Raw genomic sequence first — 19664 nt, 5'->3', positions numbered from 1 at the left:
CCTTTCTATTAAAATCTCATCAATTATCCAGTTTGAGTATGCCATTCCTTATTCTGCTGGGATCCTGGCTGCTATGCCAATTAAACTGTCATAGCCCATGGAGTTTAATGTTCTTCTCACTAAAAGTATTTCTATTTGGTATATTAATAAATCATAGACTTACATTGTTTCAACTATAAAAAAACAAGAAACCTAAGAATCATTCTGCGAAAAGTAGTGGTTTACTTGACCTTAATTATTATACATCTATCTCACCTATAATTTTATGAAATCTTGTCAGAGTTCAGTAATTTTTTTCTGAATGCATAATTTCACTTGAAATACAAAGAGAAAAATCAAAGATAATGGAGGAACATTGAGGACACTGTAATATATGTAAAAATATTTTTGATGCATATTGGTGTAAGAAGAATACAGCAATTTTATCAGGGTATTAAATATACAGTGATGAATTGAAACAAATAGGTTCCACTCCACAAACACTCTTTCTGGGTTCAGTTACATTACGGTGAATATCTGGTGACATAATTTTGGTTTAAAGTAGGGAGGTGTTAGAAAATCTACTCTCATGTTAGCAGGATCTTGAGTTTCACATTATTTGGCTGAAGAGTTTCTGGAAAAATATTTCCCTACTCACTTATTCTCAGAAAACCAACAATTGGAATAATTCCAATCAGGAATTAACCAGGAAACATTTCAGACTCTAACCCTCTATGCTCCGGACCATCCTGAGTCAGTCATCCAGCTACAGTGCCTGCTCCAAGGCTAACGCAGTCTTGAGAGTGAGAAAGAGGACATCCTTGCCCAGACTTGCAACCAGAGACTAGGAGAAAGGTCATGTGATATGCCTGACTTGTGAAAATGGGGGAAGGAAATACTGGGTCATTTCATTGTTTCCCAATGACTGTATAGTTTGTACAACCTATGTATTCAACTGGATAAGGGTTGTATTTCCTCTCCTTATGATATAATTTCTACTATCTTACCTAATGACTCTAAAAATGTGATCTTGTAGCTCCATATTTAAATTTAGTTAAAAAATAATGTGATTAAAATGGGGAATAAACCCAAATAAGAAGAAAAAAGATAAAAAAGCAAGGCAGAAGACATTTCCAATCCAACTGCATTATTCAGGATGGGAGAGGCTATATCGTATTAATAAAATGACCCCTGAAACCTCACCAGCTTAATATATAAAAGTGTATGTCTTGTTTCCCCAAAGTCAGCTATAGTTTGATAGTTCTCCAGAGCAGTGCACTTCCCAGTAGTACCACAGATACCCTAGCTCTTCTTATCTTCTGGGGCCACCATCAGAAATTCTCGTTTTCCACGGTGGCTATGTTGGGGGAAAAGAGAGCTGAGGATTGTCTAGACTCTCACTGCTGAGACTTAAAAGTCGCATGTGTTCTAAGGCACAGACCATAAAACTCATCAAATATTCCATGTGCTCTCTTGCATCTTCCAGTCTCTATATAGTTAGTTCTGGACAATAAGACTACTTCCAGCCAATAGGCTATGAGCGGAAATGGCATGTCATCTCTGGAATGAGGCACTTAAGTTCTTCAAGCTTTCTCTCCCCCTGCCACGTGACTGCAGTTCCAAATGGTAGAGCTACAAGATTTAAAAGGAAAAAAAAAAAAAAAAAAAAAGAACCTGATCCCTAAGTCACTGTTTAGAAGGGAGCTGCCCTAGAGAGCTACTGGACCTACAGATGGCTTTGTGTAGGCAAGAGCAGAGTAAAGTTGTACGTGCTAAGCCTTAAGATTTGGAATTGCTTTCACAACATAACCCAGCCTATCTTTACTGATACCCCAGTGAAGATGAATACTTCAGAACTCAGCTCTTCAGTGGAGAAAGTTATAATGAGCTTGGTTTCCTAGAATCCTACTACTATTGAAAGATGAATATTACAACTCAAAGTTAACAGCATTGCATGAACAGGGATAAAGTTATGTGGCAAGAAATGCGTCTATCCAGTTTAGAAGCAGTGATATATTTTAAATATAACAGCTAGTTCTCCCAAGAACAGATTTTATCTTACCCCTAACCATTTTTTTTTTCACTTTCTTTTCAGAATCTAAAATAATCTGACTAAGGGTTTTTTAACTGATGGCCAACAAATGTTTTCATAACAGACCTGAGTGACCATTTCCTCACAGTAAAGGATAATAAATTTTCAGGCATTCAGTTCTCTTATTAAAATAGGTCTTCCCAATTGCCTTTTCTCACATATCAAAAATAATTTCAAGTATTTTTTTAATTGAGCATGATATAGATTACAGAAACTGTAGACTCATAATCTCACTCCCTATATAAAAGATACTATTAATATTTTTAATGTGTTGGCTTCAGATTTTTTTTTATATTTGGAAGTAGAAAGGGCCTGACCCTCTCTAAAATTGGAAACAATTCATGTTAGATGGTCCTAGGAGAAACAAGACTATAAAATTATTTTTACTAACTTTGCAGATTTTAGTTTAAATATAAGTTGTACATAGCTTGAAATTAATGGGAAACAGACATCCTTGCCTCTTGGTTGGGCCAAACCTCATGACTGGGAAATGTACAGCCAGAGAAACCATGAAAGTACATTTTAAATTTTGCTTTGAGTTTTGAATCCTTTGGTTTCAGTCAAGGTATATGAAGTCAGGTTTATGACTAAGAAAGCCACTTCTTCCCTCTCATGCAATGAATCGGAGGCAACAGGCAGTTAGCTAGAGCTCAGCATATCAGAGAGAGAATTGCTAAGCGGTCAAATACTCTTTTTTTTTTTTTTTTTTACATCTTTATTGGAGTATAATTGCTTTACAATAGTGTGTTAGTTTCTGCTTTATAACAAAGTGAATCAGTTATACATATACATATGTTCCCATATCTCTTCTCTCTTTTAAAGACAATAGCAGGAAACAAAATGTCCAAGTACTACTTTAAATTTATAGAACTATTATAAACCTAGGAATTTTTTTTAACACTCAAAACAACATAAAAAAGAAGTCTTAAAGATATCTCTTATAGAAGAAATGGAAAATCAGTCATGTTATGAAGTGATTAGTAATAAAAAATTTCTCCCCTTGTTTATAGTATTTCTTTAATAATTGATTTTATATATATTATTCTTTTAAACATGTCACCCTTTGATATGGTACAGGAAAAGAATTACAGGTGAATTTTCAGAATCTCTTGTATCTCTCACATACCAGGAGGATTTTTTTTTTCTTTGTTTCCATAATCTGGGGCTTTGTTGGGCAGCCTGGAATAGGGGGTGAAGGACGAGACAGTAAGAACAGTAAACAGACCTAGAGTCTGTCATTCAGAGTGAAGTAAGTCAGAAAGAGAAAGACAAATACCGTATGCTAACACATATATATGGAATTTAAGAAAAAAAAAATGTCATGAAGAACCTAGCGGTAAGACAGGAATAAAGACACAAACCTACTAGAGAATGGACTTGAGGATTTAGGGAGGGGGAAGGGTGAGCTGTGACAAAGCAAGAGAGAGGCATGGACATATATACACTACCAAACGTAAAGTAGATAGCTAGTGGGAAGCAGCCGCATAGCACAGGGAGATCAGCTCGGTGCTTTGTGACCATCTAGAGGGGTGGGATAGAGAGGGTGGGAGGGAGGGAGCCGCAAGAGGGAAGAGTTACGGGAACATATGTATATGTATAACTGATTCACTTTGTTATAAAGCAGAAACTAACACACCATTGTAAAGCAATTATACCCCAATAAAGATGTTTTAAAAAAAAAGAACAGTAAGCTGAAACCCATTCGATTGATCTTCACTGCTCAGGGCTGGGAGTTATTCTTTTGTAAAGAAAGAGTGAAAGGGCAGAGACAGGAGAGACAAGAGGTTAGGTTAAAGGAAAATTTTTAAAGATTTTAGAAATAGAGGGAGAAGATTGGGATTAAGTTGCCATACTGTGATGAGTGGGTCTTTGGGGTGATTGAAAGATAGATGAAGAGGATTTTTATGTTGGGTTTTGTGTTATGAATGGAAATCTTCTCTTCCAGAGGATTCAGTAAAAATTAAAGAATCTCTTTCCCAATTAGAGATGATTTTTCTCAATAAAATGCTGAAATGGGCCAAAGAGTGACCAGCTTCATAGGTTGTTCTGACTTTTAACAAGGTATTTTAATTATCTAGAAAAAAAAAGTTAACCAGACATCATTTTGCTATACAAAGCCAAGAGGAAAACAACAAATAATGATTGATCAGTGTGGTCAATCACTTAAAGAAAATTCTCAAAATAACACACTGGGATCAGAACATATATTTCAGCGAGGAATGCTTCCACTTAGAAGTATCAGAAAGCATGTCTAACAGGAGCTTAACAATGGTGGGATGCTTTTCTTACATCACAAGAAATCTGAAAATAAGCCTCTGTTGGCATTTGTTCAGCAGCTCTATGATGGCAGACCTAGCACCTCTGTTACTTTCTTTACTTTTCATGATTGAAATGTGTCTGCCACTTAACAGTGGCAGGTCCTTGAGATGAGAGAAAAACTGGTTTGATCCTTCTAGCTTATGGCAAAGAAAGAGGATGACATAGGAAGTAGAGTGGCCCCAAAAAGGAGGCTTGGGGAAGACAGCAGAAAGGCTTTTGTGTAGTTCAGTGTTACCTACTTCAAGTTTGATTTCTAGGGGTGTCCCACAGAGAGCAATATTTTTGTTTTTTAATGATTCTCCTGTGACTATCCTCACTATTCAGATATTTCCAATTAGTCTGGTTAATACCAGATTGAAACCAGAGTCAGGAAATAAGGATGTATCTGGGCTCTGAGGCATAACTTACTCCTTCTATCCACCGTCTTCCTGAAGTAAAAATCATTTCACAAAGCAGTATCGATATAAGCAGTTTGGCATATATTTGTACCACTAAAAATCTCAGGTTCTTTAATTCTAAAAATGAGCTGCCTTTTGGATAGTAACAGAGGGGAAAGTTGTATCATCAAGGACTCTATTGGCTGTATGAAGTAGCTGGTATATTTTATAATCTTAAAATCTCTAACAACGTAAAGAAAAGGAAGGCTTTTTTGCTTGTTTGTTTGGCTTTTTTTTTTGCGGTACACGGGCCTCTCACTGTTGTGGCCTCTCCCGTTGTGGAGCACAGGCTCCGGATGCGCAGGCTCAGCGGCCATGGCTCACGGGCCTAGCCGCTCTGTGGCACGTGGGATCTTCCCAGACCAGGGCACAAACCTGTGTCCCCTGCATCGGCAGGCGGACTCTCAACCACTGCACCACCAGGAAAGCCCCGAAAAGGAAGTTTTGTAGGGAAAGATTGAGTTTAATGTGGGTCATGACTCGAAACTTTTATATTTCCACCTGGATGGAGATTTGAAAACTTGACAGATTTCCATCAGAATAAAGTCAACATAACTTATGCCACCTACTTAAATGTGCCTTCAAGCATGTTTGAAATAATGCAATAGATTATAGCTTCCAGCATCCCTCATTTTGTGCAGCACCACCTTTCTCTATGTGCTGTTTTGGTGGCTGGAGTGGCTCTAGTCAGCCCCTGTTCAATGAATATGAGCATCTTTTCTCTGAGACATTACAACCCTGGGCCATAATGAGGAAATATTCATTAGAAGTGTTTTTATTTTCCTTACTGTGTGGGATTTATTACTGATCTCTCATTTAGGGTTGGTCTGAGAGTAGACCTTGATCACTTCCAGATACCTTCCCATGAACGTTTTTCACCTGAGTTTACTTGTCTCTTTTGAAGTTGAAGAGCTGGGAGTGCCCTGGATGGATAGATTTGACATCAACAAAAAGCTGTTTTTTCAGGTGGCGCACTGTAAGGAAAGAAAAGAATACAACTGTGGAAAAAGGTATTTTGTTATACAATATGCAAATATTTATATTACCTTGTAGAACAGGTTTGATAAAACACACCCCAAACCAAGAAGAATAACATACACATAGCCTATTCTTCCTACTAATTCTAGCACCATAAAGAATGTGTTTCCATTTCCTTATCATTACAGAGGGTAAAAAAAAGTTTTTGGTGCTATACTGATAAAATTGAAAGATGACAAGAATTGCTATAATCCAAAAATGGTAAGAATAGGAATAAATCATATACAAAGAGGTGTTCTAATATATTAAGCCAACAGAATATAATGTTTTCCAAAAATGTATATATTCTTTTATTATTGATAATGATGAGGATGAAAGTAATAATAATAGCTACTTTTTATTAAATGGCTTAATAAATATCTAATGACATGAATTTTATTTATTTTTTAAAACCACTTTATTTAGGTATGATCGTCATACAAAAAGCTGTAGATATTTAATGCATACAACTTGATGAGTTTGGGAATAAGTTTTCACTTGTGAAAACATCACCACAATCTATGCCATAAACATATCCATCACTATCCAAAGTTTGCTCATATAAATTTCAATTTTACATTAGCCCATTTAATCCCCACACCAACTTTAAGACGTAGGCATTTCTTTTACTCTGAAAGGAGTGATTGTTTGCCTCAGGTCAAACTCATTGAATGTTGTAGAGCTAGGAATGAAACTCAGGTTTTCAATACTTCAAAGTATAATTATTTAACACCTATTATTTTTTTTGTCTCTCAAACTTTAGAATGTATCCAAAGAAAATACTTAAAAAAAGAACAAATATGCATATATACCTGCATTTATATGTATATAAGGCATATTTCAGCATTATTCATAATAGAAAAAATTTTGAAGTCATTAAAATTAATGAAGAGTGTATCAGTAAGTAAAAACGCTTATAGTAGGATGATGAATTTTAAAAGCTCATTGTAAAAAAGATAGGTGATCCACAGCAATAAACAATAACTCTACTTCTGTGGATAGAGATTTAGAGATGTATAAATAAAAGAAAAACATTTATGAGGGTGAAGTATATACAAGGCATTTTAAGATATCACACAGGGCTTTCACTCTTTTATATGTGGACAATGGATCAAAAATAGATATAAAGGCTAATTGTCTTCTTTTTTTTAGATGGACTGATTTATTTTTATTTATTTATTAAAATTTTATACAATTTTTAAAAGTTACTTTCCATTTACAGTTATTACAAAATATTGGCTACATTCTCTGTGTTGTACAATACAACCTGGAGCCTATCTAACACCCAGTAGTTTGTACTTCCCACTCCCCCACCCCTATATTGCCCCTCCTCCCTCCCCACTAATAACCACTAGTTTCTCTGTATCTGTGAGTTTGCTTCTTTTTTGTTAAATTCACTAGTTTGTTGTATTTTTTTAGATTCTACATATAAGCAATATCATATAGTATTTATCTTTCTCTGACTTATTTCACTCAGCATAATGTCCTCCAAGTCCGTCCATGTTGCTGCAAATGGCAAAATTTTCTTCTTTTTTATGGCTGAGTAGTATTCCATTTTGTGTGTGTGTGTGTGTGTGTGTGTGTGTGTGTGTGTGTGTGTGTGCATGTACCACAGCTTTTTTATCCATTCATCTGTTGATGGACACTTAGGTTGCTTCCATGTCTTGGCAATTGTAAACAATGCTGCTATGAACATTGGGGTGCATATATCTTTTTGAATTAGTGCTTTTGTTCTTTTTCAGCTATATACCCAGGAGTAGGATTGTTGGGTCATATGGTAGTTCCATTTTTAGTTTTTTGAGAAACCTCCATACTGTTTTTCACAGTGGCTGCACTGATTTACATTCCCACCAACAGTGTATGACGGTGCCCTTTTCTCCACATCCGCCCCAGTATTTGCTATTTATGTTCTTTTTGACAATCGCCATTCTGACAGGTGTGAGGTGACATCTCATTGTGGTTGTGATTTGCATTTCCCTGATGATTAACGATGTTGAGTATCTTTTCATGTGCCTGTTGGCCATCTGTACTTCCTGTTCAGAAAAATGTCTGTTCAGTTCTTCTGCCTGTTTTTTAATCAGGTTGTTTGTTTTTTGATGTTGAATTATAAATTATATTTAAAATTTCCAAGTTAGTTTAAATATTTTCATTTCTTATATATTATGAGACTAATAAAAATATCACGACATATCTTATAAATTATCATATTGAAGATCTCTGATTGTAGATAACAATGAATTCTTTGCTTTGTATTACATTGTGAGAGAATATATTAAACGAAGTTGATGATGTAATCATTAATACTAAAAATAGAAATAAAATATTTTCTCAGTGCTAAGGTTGCTTTTCTCTTTCACATTTTAACTTTTTTGAAATTGGGATGCACCTTGTAATCTATGTAAATATTTAGTGCAGGTTATGAGACATAATTTTTTATAACATATGAAATATTATATCAAGTAAACCTTTGGTATATGTTAGACACTGTACTTGACTTAAAAATGGTATGAAGTGAGGCAAAGATCATCGGGTTTAGAGACATAACAAATTTCTACAACTAGACACATTAGTAACTAAGACTAAAAAGCAAAACCTTGAACTAGCTAATAACTTTTTTTTACAAACAGGAATTTTGGGGAGGCTATAATTATAGCACATTGGTATGAGTAAAAACTCAAGGCAGGAATCTTTGTCTGGTTCATGGATATAGCCCTCAAATCTAGTGTAGCAGCTGGCATGCAATTAGAGACTCAAAGTGTAAATGTTGAGTGAATATTTGAGCTTCTCAGAATTTTACAAAGTTCTAAATATTTAAGTCAAATTAGATAACAATGGCAAGTACAAATATATATCTTTTGTACCAGGCCAAGTTCTAGGTGCCCTTCTCATATGAACTCACTTATACTTGTCAACCTTATAAAGTAGGTGTTGTTTTTATTCCCATTTGATAGGTGAGGAACCAGAGGCCTTAAGCAACCTGCCCAAGGTCACACAGCTAGTAAATGTTGGAACTGGGATTTGAACTCAAGCCAGATATCTCTGAGCTCTGTGCTCTTCAACAGTGCACTACACTGCCTCTGTAGGATTTTAAGGATTATCTAATCTATATTCAAACCTCACCTGAGGTCTCAAGCATTACTGACACAATTTGTTAGATTAGATCTTTATTCTTTCAATTCCCAGTCTCATATTTCTGCCTACTACGTCAAAGGCGAGGCTGACAATCAAGCATGGGGATTGGTGGTGGTGGTGGTCTTTGTGATTAAAGGTTAGGTGTTTTGCAGTTTTAAACAAATAATAAAATTACTATAATAGTATTTAACAATTTTTTGCTGCCCTGCGAGGCTTGAGGGATCTTAGTTCCCCAACCAGGATCAAACCCGTATCCCCTGCAGTGGAAGTGCGGGGTCTTAACCACTGGACTGCTAGGGAAGTCCCTGTTTGACATGATATGGCTCAGGTTAAGCAAAAGTTGTTGAACAAAAATCAAAATAGTATTGATTTGGAGGTTATATGGTAAAATTAGGACAAGATCCCACCTATAATAAACAAAATCAAAGTGTAGGAGTTGCCAATAATATTAATAGTATCTTTAAGATAAGTTCATTATCATATAATGAGTTTTTAGCAAATAATTATATCAATACACATACAAAAAACTTATGAATAATGACTCCGTTTAAACAGAGCTTATGCTTCTGTTACATGTTTCTTATTAAAATGTATTTTGCATGCAATTTTCAAGAATTAAATGAAATTATTCAATAACTCACCTTCCTTTTTGATAGCAGAGTGTTAGCAAATAAGACCCAGCTTAGCTTTTAAACAACATATACTGCTGGTTATCTTGATTAATAAAAGGTTTAGGTTTAAGGCATCTTTCTTTATACCTCAAAATGCAATTATAAGGCACTATAATTGTGTCAGACATCATAGTAAATGCAGAATCGATATCAAAGCCACAGTGGGGATATGTGGACAGATTCTGTTTATTCCCTAGTCAGCTTCTTAATGATTCAACCTCTTAATCTCTGTGCGTTTCCTGATATTCTAGACAGGTGACAAGACCACTACCTAAGGCTCCCAGAACATTCTGCTGTAGGCCAGGCCCAACCAGGTCAGAGAAGAATGGCAGGCTCTTCTTAACATAAAAATAACAGATTCTTTGAATGACATCAGCGCCTTTAGCACATGGTGAAATTAAGCAAGATTTTCTTCTCAAGTGCAGACCATGAGAATGAGGAAAAGGAAACTTATCTCTGAGAAGAGAATAATCCCATGTACTTGGCGTATACCAGCCACTGGGCAAACAGCTGATTGGAGGAGTAGTTTAGGAGAAGAGAAAATTACATGGGAATTAGAGTCAAAAACTTGGGTTCAAATGTCAAATTAACCACCTTTTATTAGTGTGAGCCTGAAGAAGTCTCCCATCTTCCCTAGGTAATGATTCCTACACCAGTAAAATTTGATTAATAAAACCAACTGTGAAGATAATTTTTGAGAATTAAATAAGAACATGTCTAAGTGTTTAATATAGGGCCTGTATGTAGCAGATGATAAAAATTTTTAGATGAATCCTGAAAACATCATGTTAAATTTTTAAAAGTTGGTTTATATGTCATATGGGCCTTTCTTCTCCTACTTTTTAATTTTTCCATTTTTCTCTCAATTTTTGCAGATGACAAAGGATGTGCACCAAATGCAACATAAAGACAAATAATCAAACAAATGGGGCTTATGAGAAAAGAAGAGAAGATGAAGGATGTACACGTTTTCTATCATAGCTATGCTATGGTACATAAGTGCTAATAATCTACCATTGACCTAATTTATCTTCTTGCATTATAACCCATTTTCTGTTAAAAAATTATAATAATATGCACTATCACATGTCTTATGGTACTCTTTCTTAGGTATTAATTTATCTGATTGATGTACTGACATATTTAGCAATCAAAATCTATAGTTTTTATTTTGAGAAAAGATACCACTGATGTACAGGTCCTCACAGAAAATGAATTTGCCTTTGCACCCTCATGCTGCAGAGGCAGGTGACAGCTCCCCCTACTGACCAACAGTGAAGAGGAAACTATGCACATCTGGTCATATGTGCATACGCTAAAAGCTACTAAGAACTTAATTTATGGGTCTATAGGTGGGAAGACATCTAGACAAATACACGCACACATATGCATGCAAGCACACACACAAAAACGCTATCTGCATGCATGCACACACAAAAAATTCACGTTTTCACTCCTGTCCCATATGCATAGGCTTGACAAACGCTGAGCATATGGAGAACCAGTTGACAGAATTGAACGGCATCTTCTTTTTGTGCATAGCAGGAGTACAATCCAGGTGGACTAACATAGGCATTTAATAACAGCTACGTAAACCTGCATCCCAGGCACCAAGACATTATTTATTTATTTATTTATAAGTCATTTATGTTTAATGCCTCAGAGTCTGAATGCAAAAACCATCTACCATTATAGAAGTACTAGTGGGCAATACAATGCATTAGAGCTATGTACAATGCACAGTCTAGTATCAAAACCTTTCTACACTGTAGAGTTTAACAAAACTATTAATGACATCAAACACTAAGCACTTAAGACACCATTTTTATTTTCTGCTACCACATTAGGAACATCAATGGACAGTCCATTTCAACTTGCATCATCCATCCATTTCTAGTATGAAATTAATTTTCTGCTTATACAATAAAGTTTATCTACACAGTTCTCTTGATTTTGATCCATAGCAGCAAAGGCATAGTACATCAGCAGATCAGTACATCAGACAGTATTTTAATTTCATCCAGTTATGAGGTACTCAGGAATCAATGATGCCTGCACTAAGTTTAACTATTTTTTTCATATTCTTTTATTAGTTTCTAACTGTGTCAGACTCTTTTTAATTTATTGAACTATTCAATCAATGTTCATTAGACGTCTACTCTGGGCCAGGCAGTATGCTAAGTGCTGGGTATGCAGCAATGAGCCAACCAAACAAAATCTCTTCCTTCATGGAGATTACATTCTAGTGGGGAGAAATGAATGTCCTCAGTAATTCACACTCAGTCTCTGTCTTCAATGTATAAAATGTTTCATATAAGTAACAGTGAGTATTCATCATTCCCTTAATGAAGTTTGGAAATGTGAGTTTTGATTGTCTTATGATTGCCTAGACACTGTAGTCGACCTGTTCTTTAATAAACTTCTGGCTCTATTTCTAGTTTGTTGCTGATGTTTTTAAATGGGCCCAAAAATGCTAATAGATAGACACCTTGTGAAAATCAGATATTGTGAAATAAAAAATGTGAACTCAGTGGTGCTTACGATATGGAACTCAGTGGGAGATGTGCGTGCATAAAAGAACTTACTACTATTTCTTTAAGACCTTGATCTTTTTCCAGTGTCCCAAAATATAAGCCATCTCTATCACTAAATTTATCATTCTTCTCATTTACAGGGAGTTACAGAAACGCTAAATAAAGCATGATTTGCAAAATCCCCATAAGCTTTGAAAGAGCAGGAAAGATCATCAAAACAAAAATGCCTGTACAGACCTGAGTGGGGTTCACGTTTAAGGTTACCTTCTGTTAAAGCTCTGTTTTTAAGCTACTCAGATTAGATTGTTGAAGCCAAAAGGTAACCTTTCAAGACTGATACGTTTATTAAGTCAAGACTTGGCCACAGAAGACAGTTGCGTTACCTTTTAGCTCCAGGCTGTTGTTGATTATCACTGGGCTGAAAAGTGACCTGCTAACCATGCCCAAGTGCAGGGGAAGCATGTGATCCAGAGTTCCCAGCTACTCTTCTTGTTCCTAATACCAGCACAGTGCGAGGTGGGTGGCCTTGACCATTACTGTCTCTCTCTACAGTAAGGGGTTTGTTGAGGTTTTATCCTGTAGAATGTGCCTGAGTAGTAAGGAGAAGAGATTACATTTAGTTAATGCACTTTTACGGATTCTTTCTCATGTCTCTATAGAATGACCATGAGAGGAAAATAAAGATACCAAAGAAATATTTGAAGCAGATCATGACCAAGTAGTACAGAAAAACAAACACTGGTAAGGTCCAGTGAAGGTAATGTCGGAATGTAAACTGTTCCCTAGAAATGTAATTCTATATAAAATACTAAATAGACCTATGGAGATAATTCTAGCTAGTACTGGAGAGCAAACAGCTCCTTTTTAATATTAAACATCTTTCCTGCTATTATCCACACATTTCTTCTCTTCTTCCTTCTGCTGTTTGTATTCTTGGTTGGTAGAAGGGAAATGGTTCAAAACTAGTTGCAGCCACCTTCTTTAAGTAAGGTAAAATGCAATGGATAAATTGCGCTAAAGAATAATGATTGGCCTGCAGTTACTCCACTTTTTTTTTTGTTTGCAGAATACTACTGCAATCATGTATTTAATCATGTATTTACATTTTTAAAAGTCTGAAATGGAGTTGTAGATAATTTGTAGAATTCTATATCCTTTCAAGTGTCAACGTTGATATTTGGTCCCTTGGAAGAGGAAACAGAGCTTTCACAGCCCCAACTCACTTTGGAAACTTCTTCACACTCTGAGACTTAGGACACACCATGAGAAACACGAGGGAAAAATTAGAAGGTTGGACCTCGGGGAATCGGCTGACTAGTTCTTGGTTTTCTCACCTGAGTCAGTACGAGAAGTTTTTCTCCTTAACTGTAATCTTAATTTAAAATGTTTCTCACACAATTACAAAATTAACAGTGTACTTGACTAAAAAGCAAAGTTATTTTTCTCTTGAGTTGCTTTTCAAACTTCAGTTTTGGGGAGTGAAGACTGTATTCATTTGTTATTGTAGTTTTAACAAATAACCACAAATTTAGTGGCTTAAAAATACACAAATTTATTACCTTATTCTGCTGGTCACAGGTCCCAAACAGCTCTCACTGGGCTAAAATAAAGGTGGGTAAGCTCTAGGGGAAAATTCATTTCCTGCTTTTTCCAGCTTCTAAAGCTGCCCGTATTCCTTGGTTTGTGCTTCTTCCTCCAACTTTTTTTTCTTTTGTCACCAAGTGTAAGCCTTTTATTTTAAATTTAGTATATGACAGGGATTCATTTTCTCTCCAGAAATGTGATGCTAAATATTGACCATTTAAAACCTAATAAGGGCTTCGCTGGTGGCGCAGTGGTTGAGAGTCCGCCTGCCGATGCAGGGGACATGGGTTCATGCCCCGGTCCGGGAAGATCCCGCATGCCGCGGAGCGGCTGGTCCCGTGAGCCATGGCCGCTGAGCCTGCGCGTCCGGAGCCTGTGCTCCGCAACGGGAGAGGCCACAGCAGTGAGAGGCCCGCGTACCGCAAAGAAACAAAAACAAAAACAAAAAAACCTAATAAGATGCTGAGTGGGAAAGATTAATAATTCAAATGCATTAACATTGCAAATGTCTCTGAATGTTGCAGGCTGCCATCATAGCACGTATTTTATTTGACTCCATGGTACCATTACGCTAGCTGCTGCTCTAAATTCTTCCTCCATCTTTGAAGCCAGCAATATAGTATCTCTCTGACACTGCTTCTGTTGTCACATCTGTCACGTCTCTTGTCTCTGACTTTCCTCTTCTGCCTCTTTCTTCCACTTTTAAAAACCCTTGTTAGGGGAATTCCCTGGCCATCCCGTGGTTAAGACTTTGCCTCCCAATAGGGGGTTGTGGGTTCAATCCCTGGTCGGGGAGCTAAGATCCCACATGGCTTGTGGCCAAAAAAACAAAACATTAAAAAAACAGAGGCAATATTGTACAAATTCAATAATGACTTTAAAAATGGTCCACACACAAAAAAAATCTTAAAGGGACTTCCCTGGTGGCGCAGTGGTTAAGAATCCCCCTGCATTGGCACGGGGTTTGATCCCTGGTCTGGGAAGATCAAACCATGGGTTTGATCCCTGGTCCGGGAAGATCCCACATGCCGCGGAGCAACTAAGCCCGTGACCCACAACTACTGAGCCTGTGCTCTAGAGCCCATGTGCCACAACTACTGAAGCCCACATTCCTACAGCCCGTGCTCTGCAACAAGAGAAGCCACCGCAATGAGAAGCCTGCGCACCACAAGGAACAGTAGCCCCTGCTCGTCACAACTAGAGAAAGCCCGCTCAGCAACGAAGACCCAACGCGGCCAAAAATAAATAAAATTAAAAATAAATAAAAAATTTAAAATGTTTTGAATTCAGAACACAATGATAAAGAAAAATTTATTTTAAAAAATCTTAAAAAAACAAACTCTTGTGATGGCATTAGACCCACCCAGATAGTCCAGGAAAATCTCCTTAATTTAAGCAACTGATCAGCAACCTTAATTTTATCTGCAACTTTAGTTCTCCTTTGCCTTGAAACCTAACATATTCACAGGTCTGGGGGATTAGGACATCCAATGGGAGGACATCTTTCAGATGCCACTATTCTGCCTACCACAGAGACAGTAGGTGAGAAGTATTTAATTTCATAATAAAAAGTCAGTTGATAAACACATATAGTGAAACTTGAATTAAAACTTTCAACCTCACCTCCAGATTATGGGGTGATTTAATAGCTTACTTTGGTCACCTACTAACTGACCAAATGCTACAGCTGAATGGATCATCTCTATGTTAATTCACTCAATTTATATTCTAGCATTCAGACATAATTTTAATAATATTCTCTAGAAATTCACTTAAAATTTTTTGAGACTATAACTGATTTTGAAGTATCTTTTTTTTTGTCTCAAAAACAATCATATATAAAGATAACAATGTTTAAATAACGGAAAATCCATTGTTCTGCCCTTCTCCTTTTAGCTTCTTCCAACGTATATAGGCTCTGATGAAGAAAAATGACAAATTTATGGAAAGAAAGAACATTTCCTTCAGCAAGCAAAGAAAATGGAAAAATAGGAGAGAGAAAAGGTAGGTTGAACAAGTGTACTTTACCATTCATAATTTGGGCCTGATGGAGTTTCAGTTCGAAGCTTTTATTGTATCCTTGCTCTGTCATGGCTCAAAGTTTCATTTGCAGTTTTTGTGAATAATAACCCATCATTTTTTCAATCGCAATTTATGAAGCAAAGTGCTAGATTCTAGGATTGTAAAGAGGAGCGAGACAGGGTGAAGGCATAAAGACATACAATTTCAGTGCAGTAAGGGAAGTATGTTAAGAGAGATATTTGTGGATTATTTAAGGGAGCACTAAGAAAGTGTATCTAACACATCCTGGAGAAGAAAAACAAAGACAGATTCAGGAATAACTTCCAAGCAGATAAATGCCTGCGCTGAGTATTAAAGCATACAGGGTAGAAGTGGAGCACACATTCCACGCTCAAGGAAAACCATGAAAAGAAATGTGAGGAAGCCCCTAGTGTAGCAGGAACTCTAAGCGTCTCTTTGTCACCATGGTCAACTTCTTTCCACTCTTCAAGATACACTTCACAAACCATCCCCTCTGAGAAATCATCCCTAACCAGCCTTACGTAATCAAACCTCATTACCATAGCTCCCTATTTACTTCTTTATTGGTATTTACTACAGTCTTTAATGATGTTAATGCATGTGTTTAGCATTTTGCTTCTTTTCTCCCTCACTAGAATGTATAATAAACTCTACCAGACACTCTCTCATCAGTGCATTTTTCTAAAGTTTTTCATTAATGAAATATCTGCAGTGATTTTAATGATAATTTCTTGTAAGTTTCTTCCTTATTCTTCCTCTTTTTTCAGCTGCCCATGAACTGCAAGAAATCAGAGTGGAGCTGGGAAAAAGTCCAGAAAAATCTGAAACTTGCACATGGCCATCCAAATGCAACAGTGTCCCCAGGGAAGATGATTTCCTGGGATTTGGATGTAGACACAGAACAAGAGAGTATAAACAAGCTTGGAAATGTAATCCTTTCTCACGGCTTTAGAATAACTAAAATAATTTTTAACCACATTAATTTGGTGGCCTTCAAGTAAATATCCTTCCGATATTTGAATTTGTAATGCAAGACAGTGTATAAAAAAATTGAAAACATCATGTTGCTTGACATCCAGAAGGAATACATTTGAAGGCATTTATTTCATGGATACCTAAATGTATACATGCCATTTTCTTTTAGAGGTCTACCTTTTTTTTCTCTCAAAAGACTTTTAAAAAATCACAACGTCATCTTGAGAGGTAGGTTCTGGCTTTTAGGTAAAGTGCATTATCTAGCTAAGTGACTAAATTCATACTGTACCACAGTTGAGAATCTTCAAAACTATATCTTTAAAAGCGAAGATTTATTCTTTCTGACTTTTGTAGGAAACAGCCAGATGTGTATCTTTTAATTTAGCGTTCTACCAAATCACTGGTTATCTACCAAATCACTGGTTATAACTAGCACACACACACACACACACACACACACACTCCACACTCCACACTCATGTCTTCCTAGGCTGGAAATAAGGATTTAGTTGTCTAAGATTATAGTTTTCATTTTCCTTTCTTTCCAGCATCTGGTAGCTTAGAGTCAGACACACAGCAGTTACATAAGGCAGACTCGATGAAGGCTCAGCCATAATGTCCCACTAGGCTCACAACCACAGCATCTAAATTATTTTTCAGGTAGAACAAGATGTTTCCTATACCTAAGTTCACATGAGAGATGTTTTCTTTTCACTTTTTTATTTAGAAAAAAATTGGTAAAATTTACATATAAGTAAGAAGCATATATCTCAAACAGACCTTCTTAGGATTAAAAGGAAAAGAAAAAAAACCCTTTTATCTTACTAAGATACTTTTGTTGAAAAACAGAACACTGCCTTAGGTCTAAGAAAGAAATAAAAATAAACACACAATTATGTTTATTCCCGGTTGCATTGGACAAAATCAGAATGATAGAGCCAGCCAAGCCAGAGACAGTAATCTTCTTAATCAAGATTATTCTTTAAGACTACAGAAAAACTGGGAAGACAGTTCATTTGCATTCTTTTCTTTTTTCCCCCCACAATGACTGGTGTTAAAATTGATCTTCAATTACTAATGTAATTATTCATTTTCAGTGGTGAAATGTAATCATTAGTTGTCTCACAAATTGCTATTAGTTCCCTTGCTATATTTAAATTTTTAAATTCATTTCAATATAATGAATATTTATTTTATTCTTACTATCACAAACATTTCAGATTTACTTCCTTGTTTGCAATATTCCCATCTGTAAGCAACATCCTAGTTATAACCTTAACTGTTAAGAATGTTTCCTATCCCGGAACTGTACATACTTATCTCTGATACAAGAGAGAACATGAAAAGAGCTTTAAAAGAGGTAGAAGTTTTATGAAAGTAATCACATTATAACTGAATAGTGTTTCCAGAAATATATATAGTATCCCACAAACGTATCTTCAAATAAATTAAATATTTCTCTGCTTTTTTAAACTTTATAGCACCTGATAAATCACCGTGGATTCCATAGGAAATATTTCAAGATGACTTGAAAATTAATGAGTTAGTAAGCTAGGTTCAAAGCTCAAGAAACCCATGAAAATGTTGAGGAACACTTAACTTTTGACTTTGCAAGCCTTGGAAGAGAATTAATTTTATGACAAAAATTAAACTAAAATAGTATGCAATTATAAACATGAGTTTTAATTTAACTTATTTTTATCACCTCAAACTCATACTCTCATTCCACACTTCTTTAAAGCACTGATATTTCATGCCATCATAGCAAATTAAACAAGAGGATAGTTGGCTGAGATCATTTGAACTTAATGGTAACAAAATATCAACTGTAAATATAAATTTTGACTTAGAGGATATGTAAAAATATGACTCCCACTGGCTATAACATTAATTGCCGAAAAACTAGAACTTTTTAAGAGTTTATACAAATAAAATTTATAGTGATACACCCCTAACATTTAGACCATTATTTAAAATAATTAATTACGTATTCTTTATGGGAGAATGACTTTATTTCCAGAAGACAAATGGATAACTCAGTGGTAGATATGGTGTATATTTTTCTTTCATGATACTTGTGGATAGCCAAGATCCAGGGAAGGAATATAGTGGAAAAGTATCTTAGAATTATGATTGAAAATACAAAATTTTTAAAGACATTTTTAAGATTTAAAACACTACACATGATTACATATCCATTCATTCCACATTTATTTATTAAGTTAATGTTGGCTGTCCTCTAGAGATACTTCAGTTAATAAAATGTTCTTTTTATACTTACCCATTCTGTTTCTTGCCCGTTTAGGGTACAGGTAGAAACTTTCTGTGAAACATATTTACAAATAGCCTTTAAAAGTCTGGTATTAAAAAAAATAAAACAAAAAAAACAAATAGCCTTTAAAAGTCTGGTATTGAGTTTTATAAGTTATTCTTTTTTTTTTTTTTTTTTTTGTGGTACGCGGGCCTCTCACTGCTGTGGCCTCTCCCGTTGCGGAGCACAGGCTCCGGACGTGCAGGCTCAGCGACCATGGCTCACAGGCCCAGCCGCTCCGCGGCATGTGAGATCTTCCCGGACCGGGGCACGAACCCGTGTCCCCTGCATCGGCAGGCGGACTCTCAACCACTGCGCCACCAGGGAAGCCCTATAAGTTATTCTTAGAGCTGTTTTTCTCCCCTCAAATAAGCAGTCAGTTACTTGAAAAGACTTAACTGCAACAGCAACAAACCCCTCAATTTATACAGTTTTAAACAATTTCCCACAAATTTCTGGGACATTAAAAAAAATATTTTCAAAACACATATCTCAAAATTTAAAGTATATGTTATTTCATACAGGATTCTTTGCTTTTTTTTTTTTTTTTTTTTTTTTTGCTGTACGCGG

The 19664-nt window shown here is 35.9% G+C and overlaps 1 protein-coding gene across 3 annotated transcripts in view; it reads right to left on the bottom strand.

Moving 5' to 3' along the window:
* Nucleotides 1–19664, bottom strand: part of LOC149748977 (uncharacterized) — a 51218-nt gene extending 31554 nt beyond the window's left edge. For 2 of the 3 annotated variants that reach the window (XR_016393574.1, XM_089913312.1), the window contains exons 1-2: nucleotides 12565–19664; nucleotides 5707–5801 (exon numbers count right to left, since the gene is read on the bottom strand). Coding sequence is in view for 2 of the 3 variants with exons in the window: in XM_089913312.1 (XP_089769438.1) it covers nucleotides 5707–5771 (65 nt within the window). In the remaining variant the exon portion in view is untranslated. Of the gene's footprint in view, nucleotides 1–5706; nucleotides 6570–12564 lie in introns of those variants that run through there. The other variant, XM_089913313.1, reaches the window with a different exon arrangement.

The sequence above is a fragment of the Delphinapterus leucas genome, chromosome 6 (assembly GCF_059928025.1).
Source record: "Delphinapterus leucas isolate spDelLeu-1000000601 "Yukka" chromosome 6, BTC_Dleu_Yukka2, whole genome shotgun sequence".
In the NCBI taxonomy this organism is placed as follows: Eukaryota; Metazoa; Chordata; class Mammalia; order Artiodactyla; family Monodontidae; genus Delphinapterus; species Delphinapterus leucas.
This window is presented reverse-complemented; position numbering and strand designations above follow the sequence as displayed.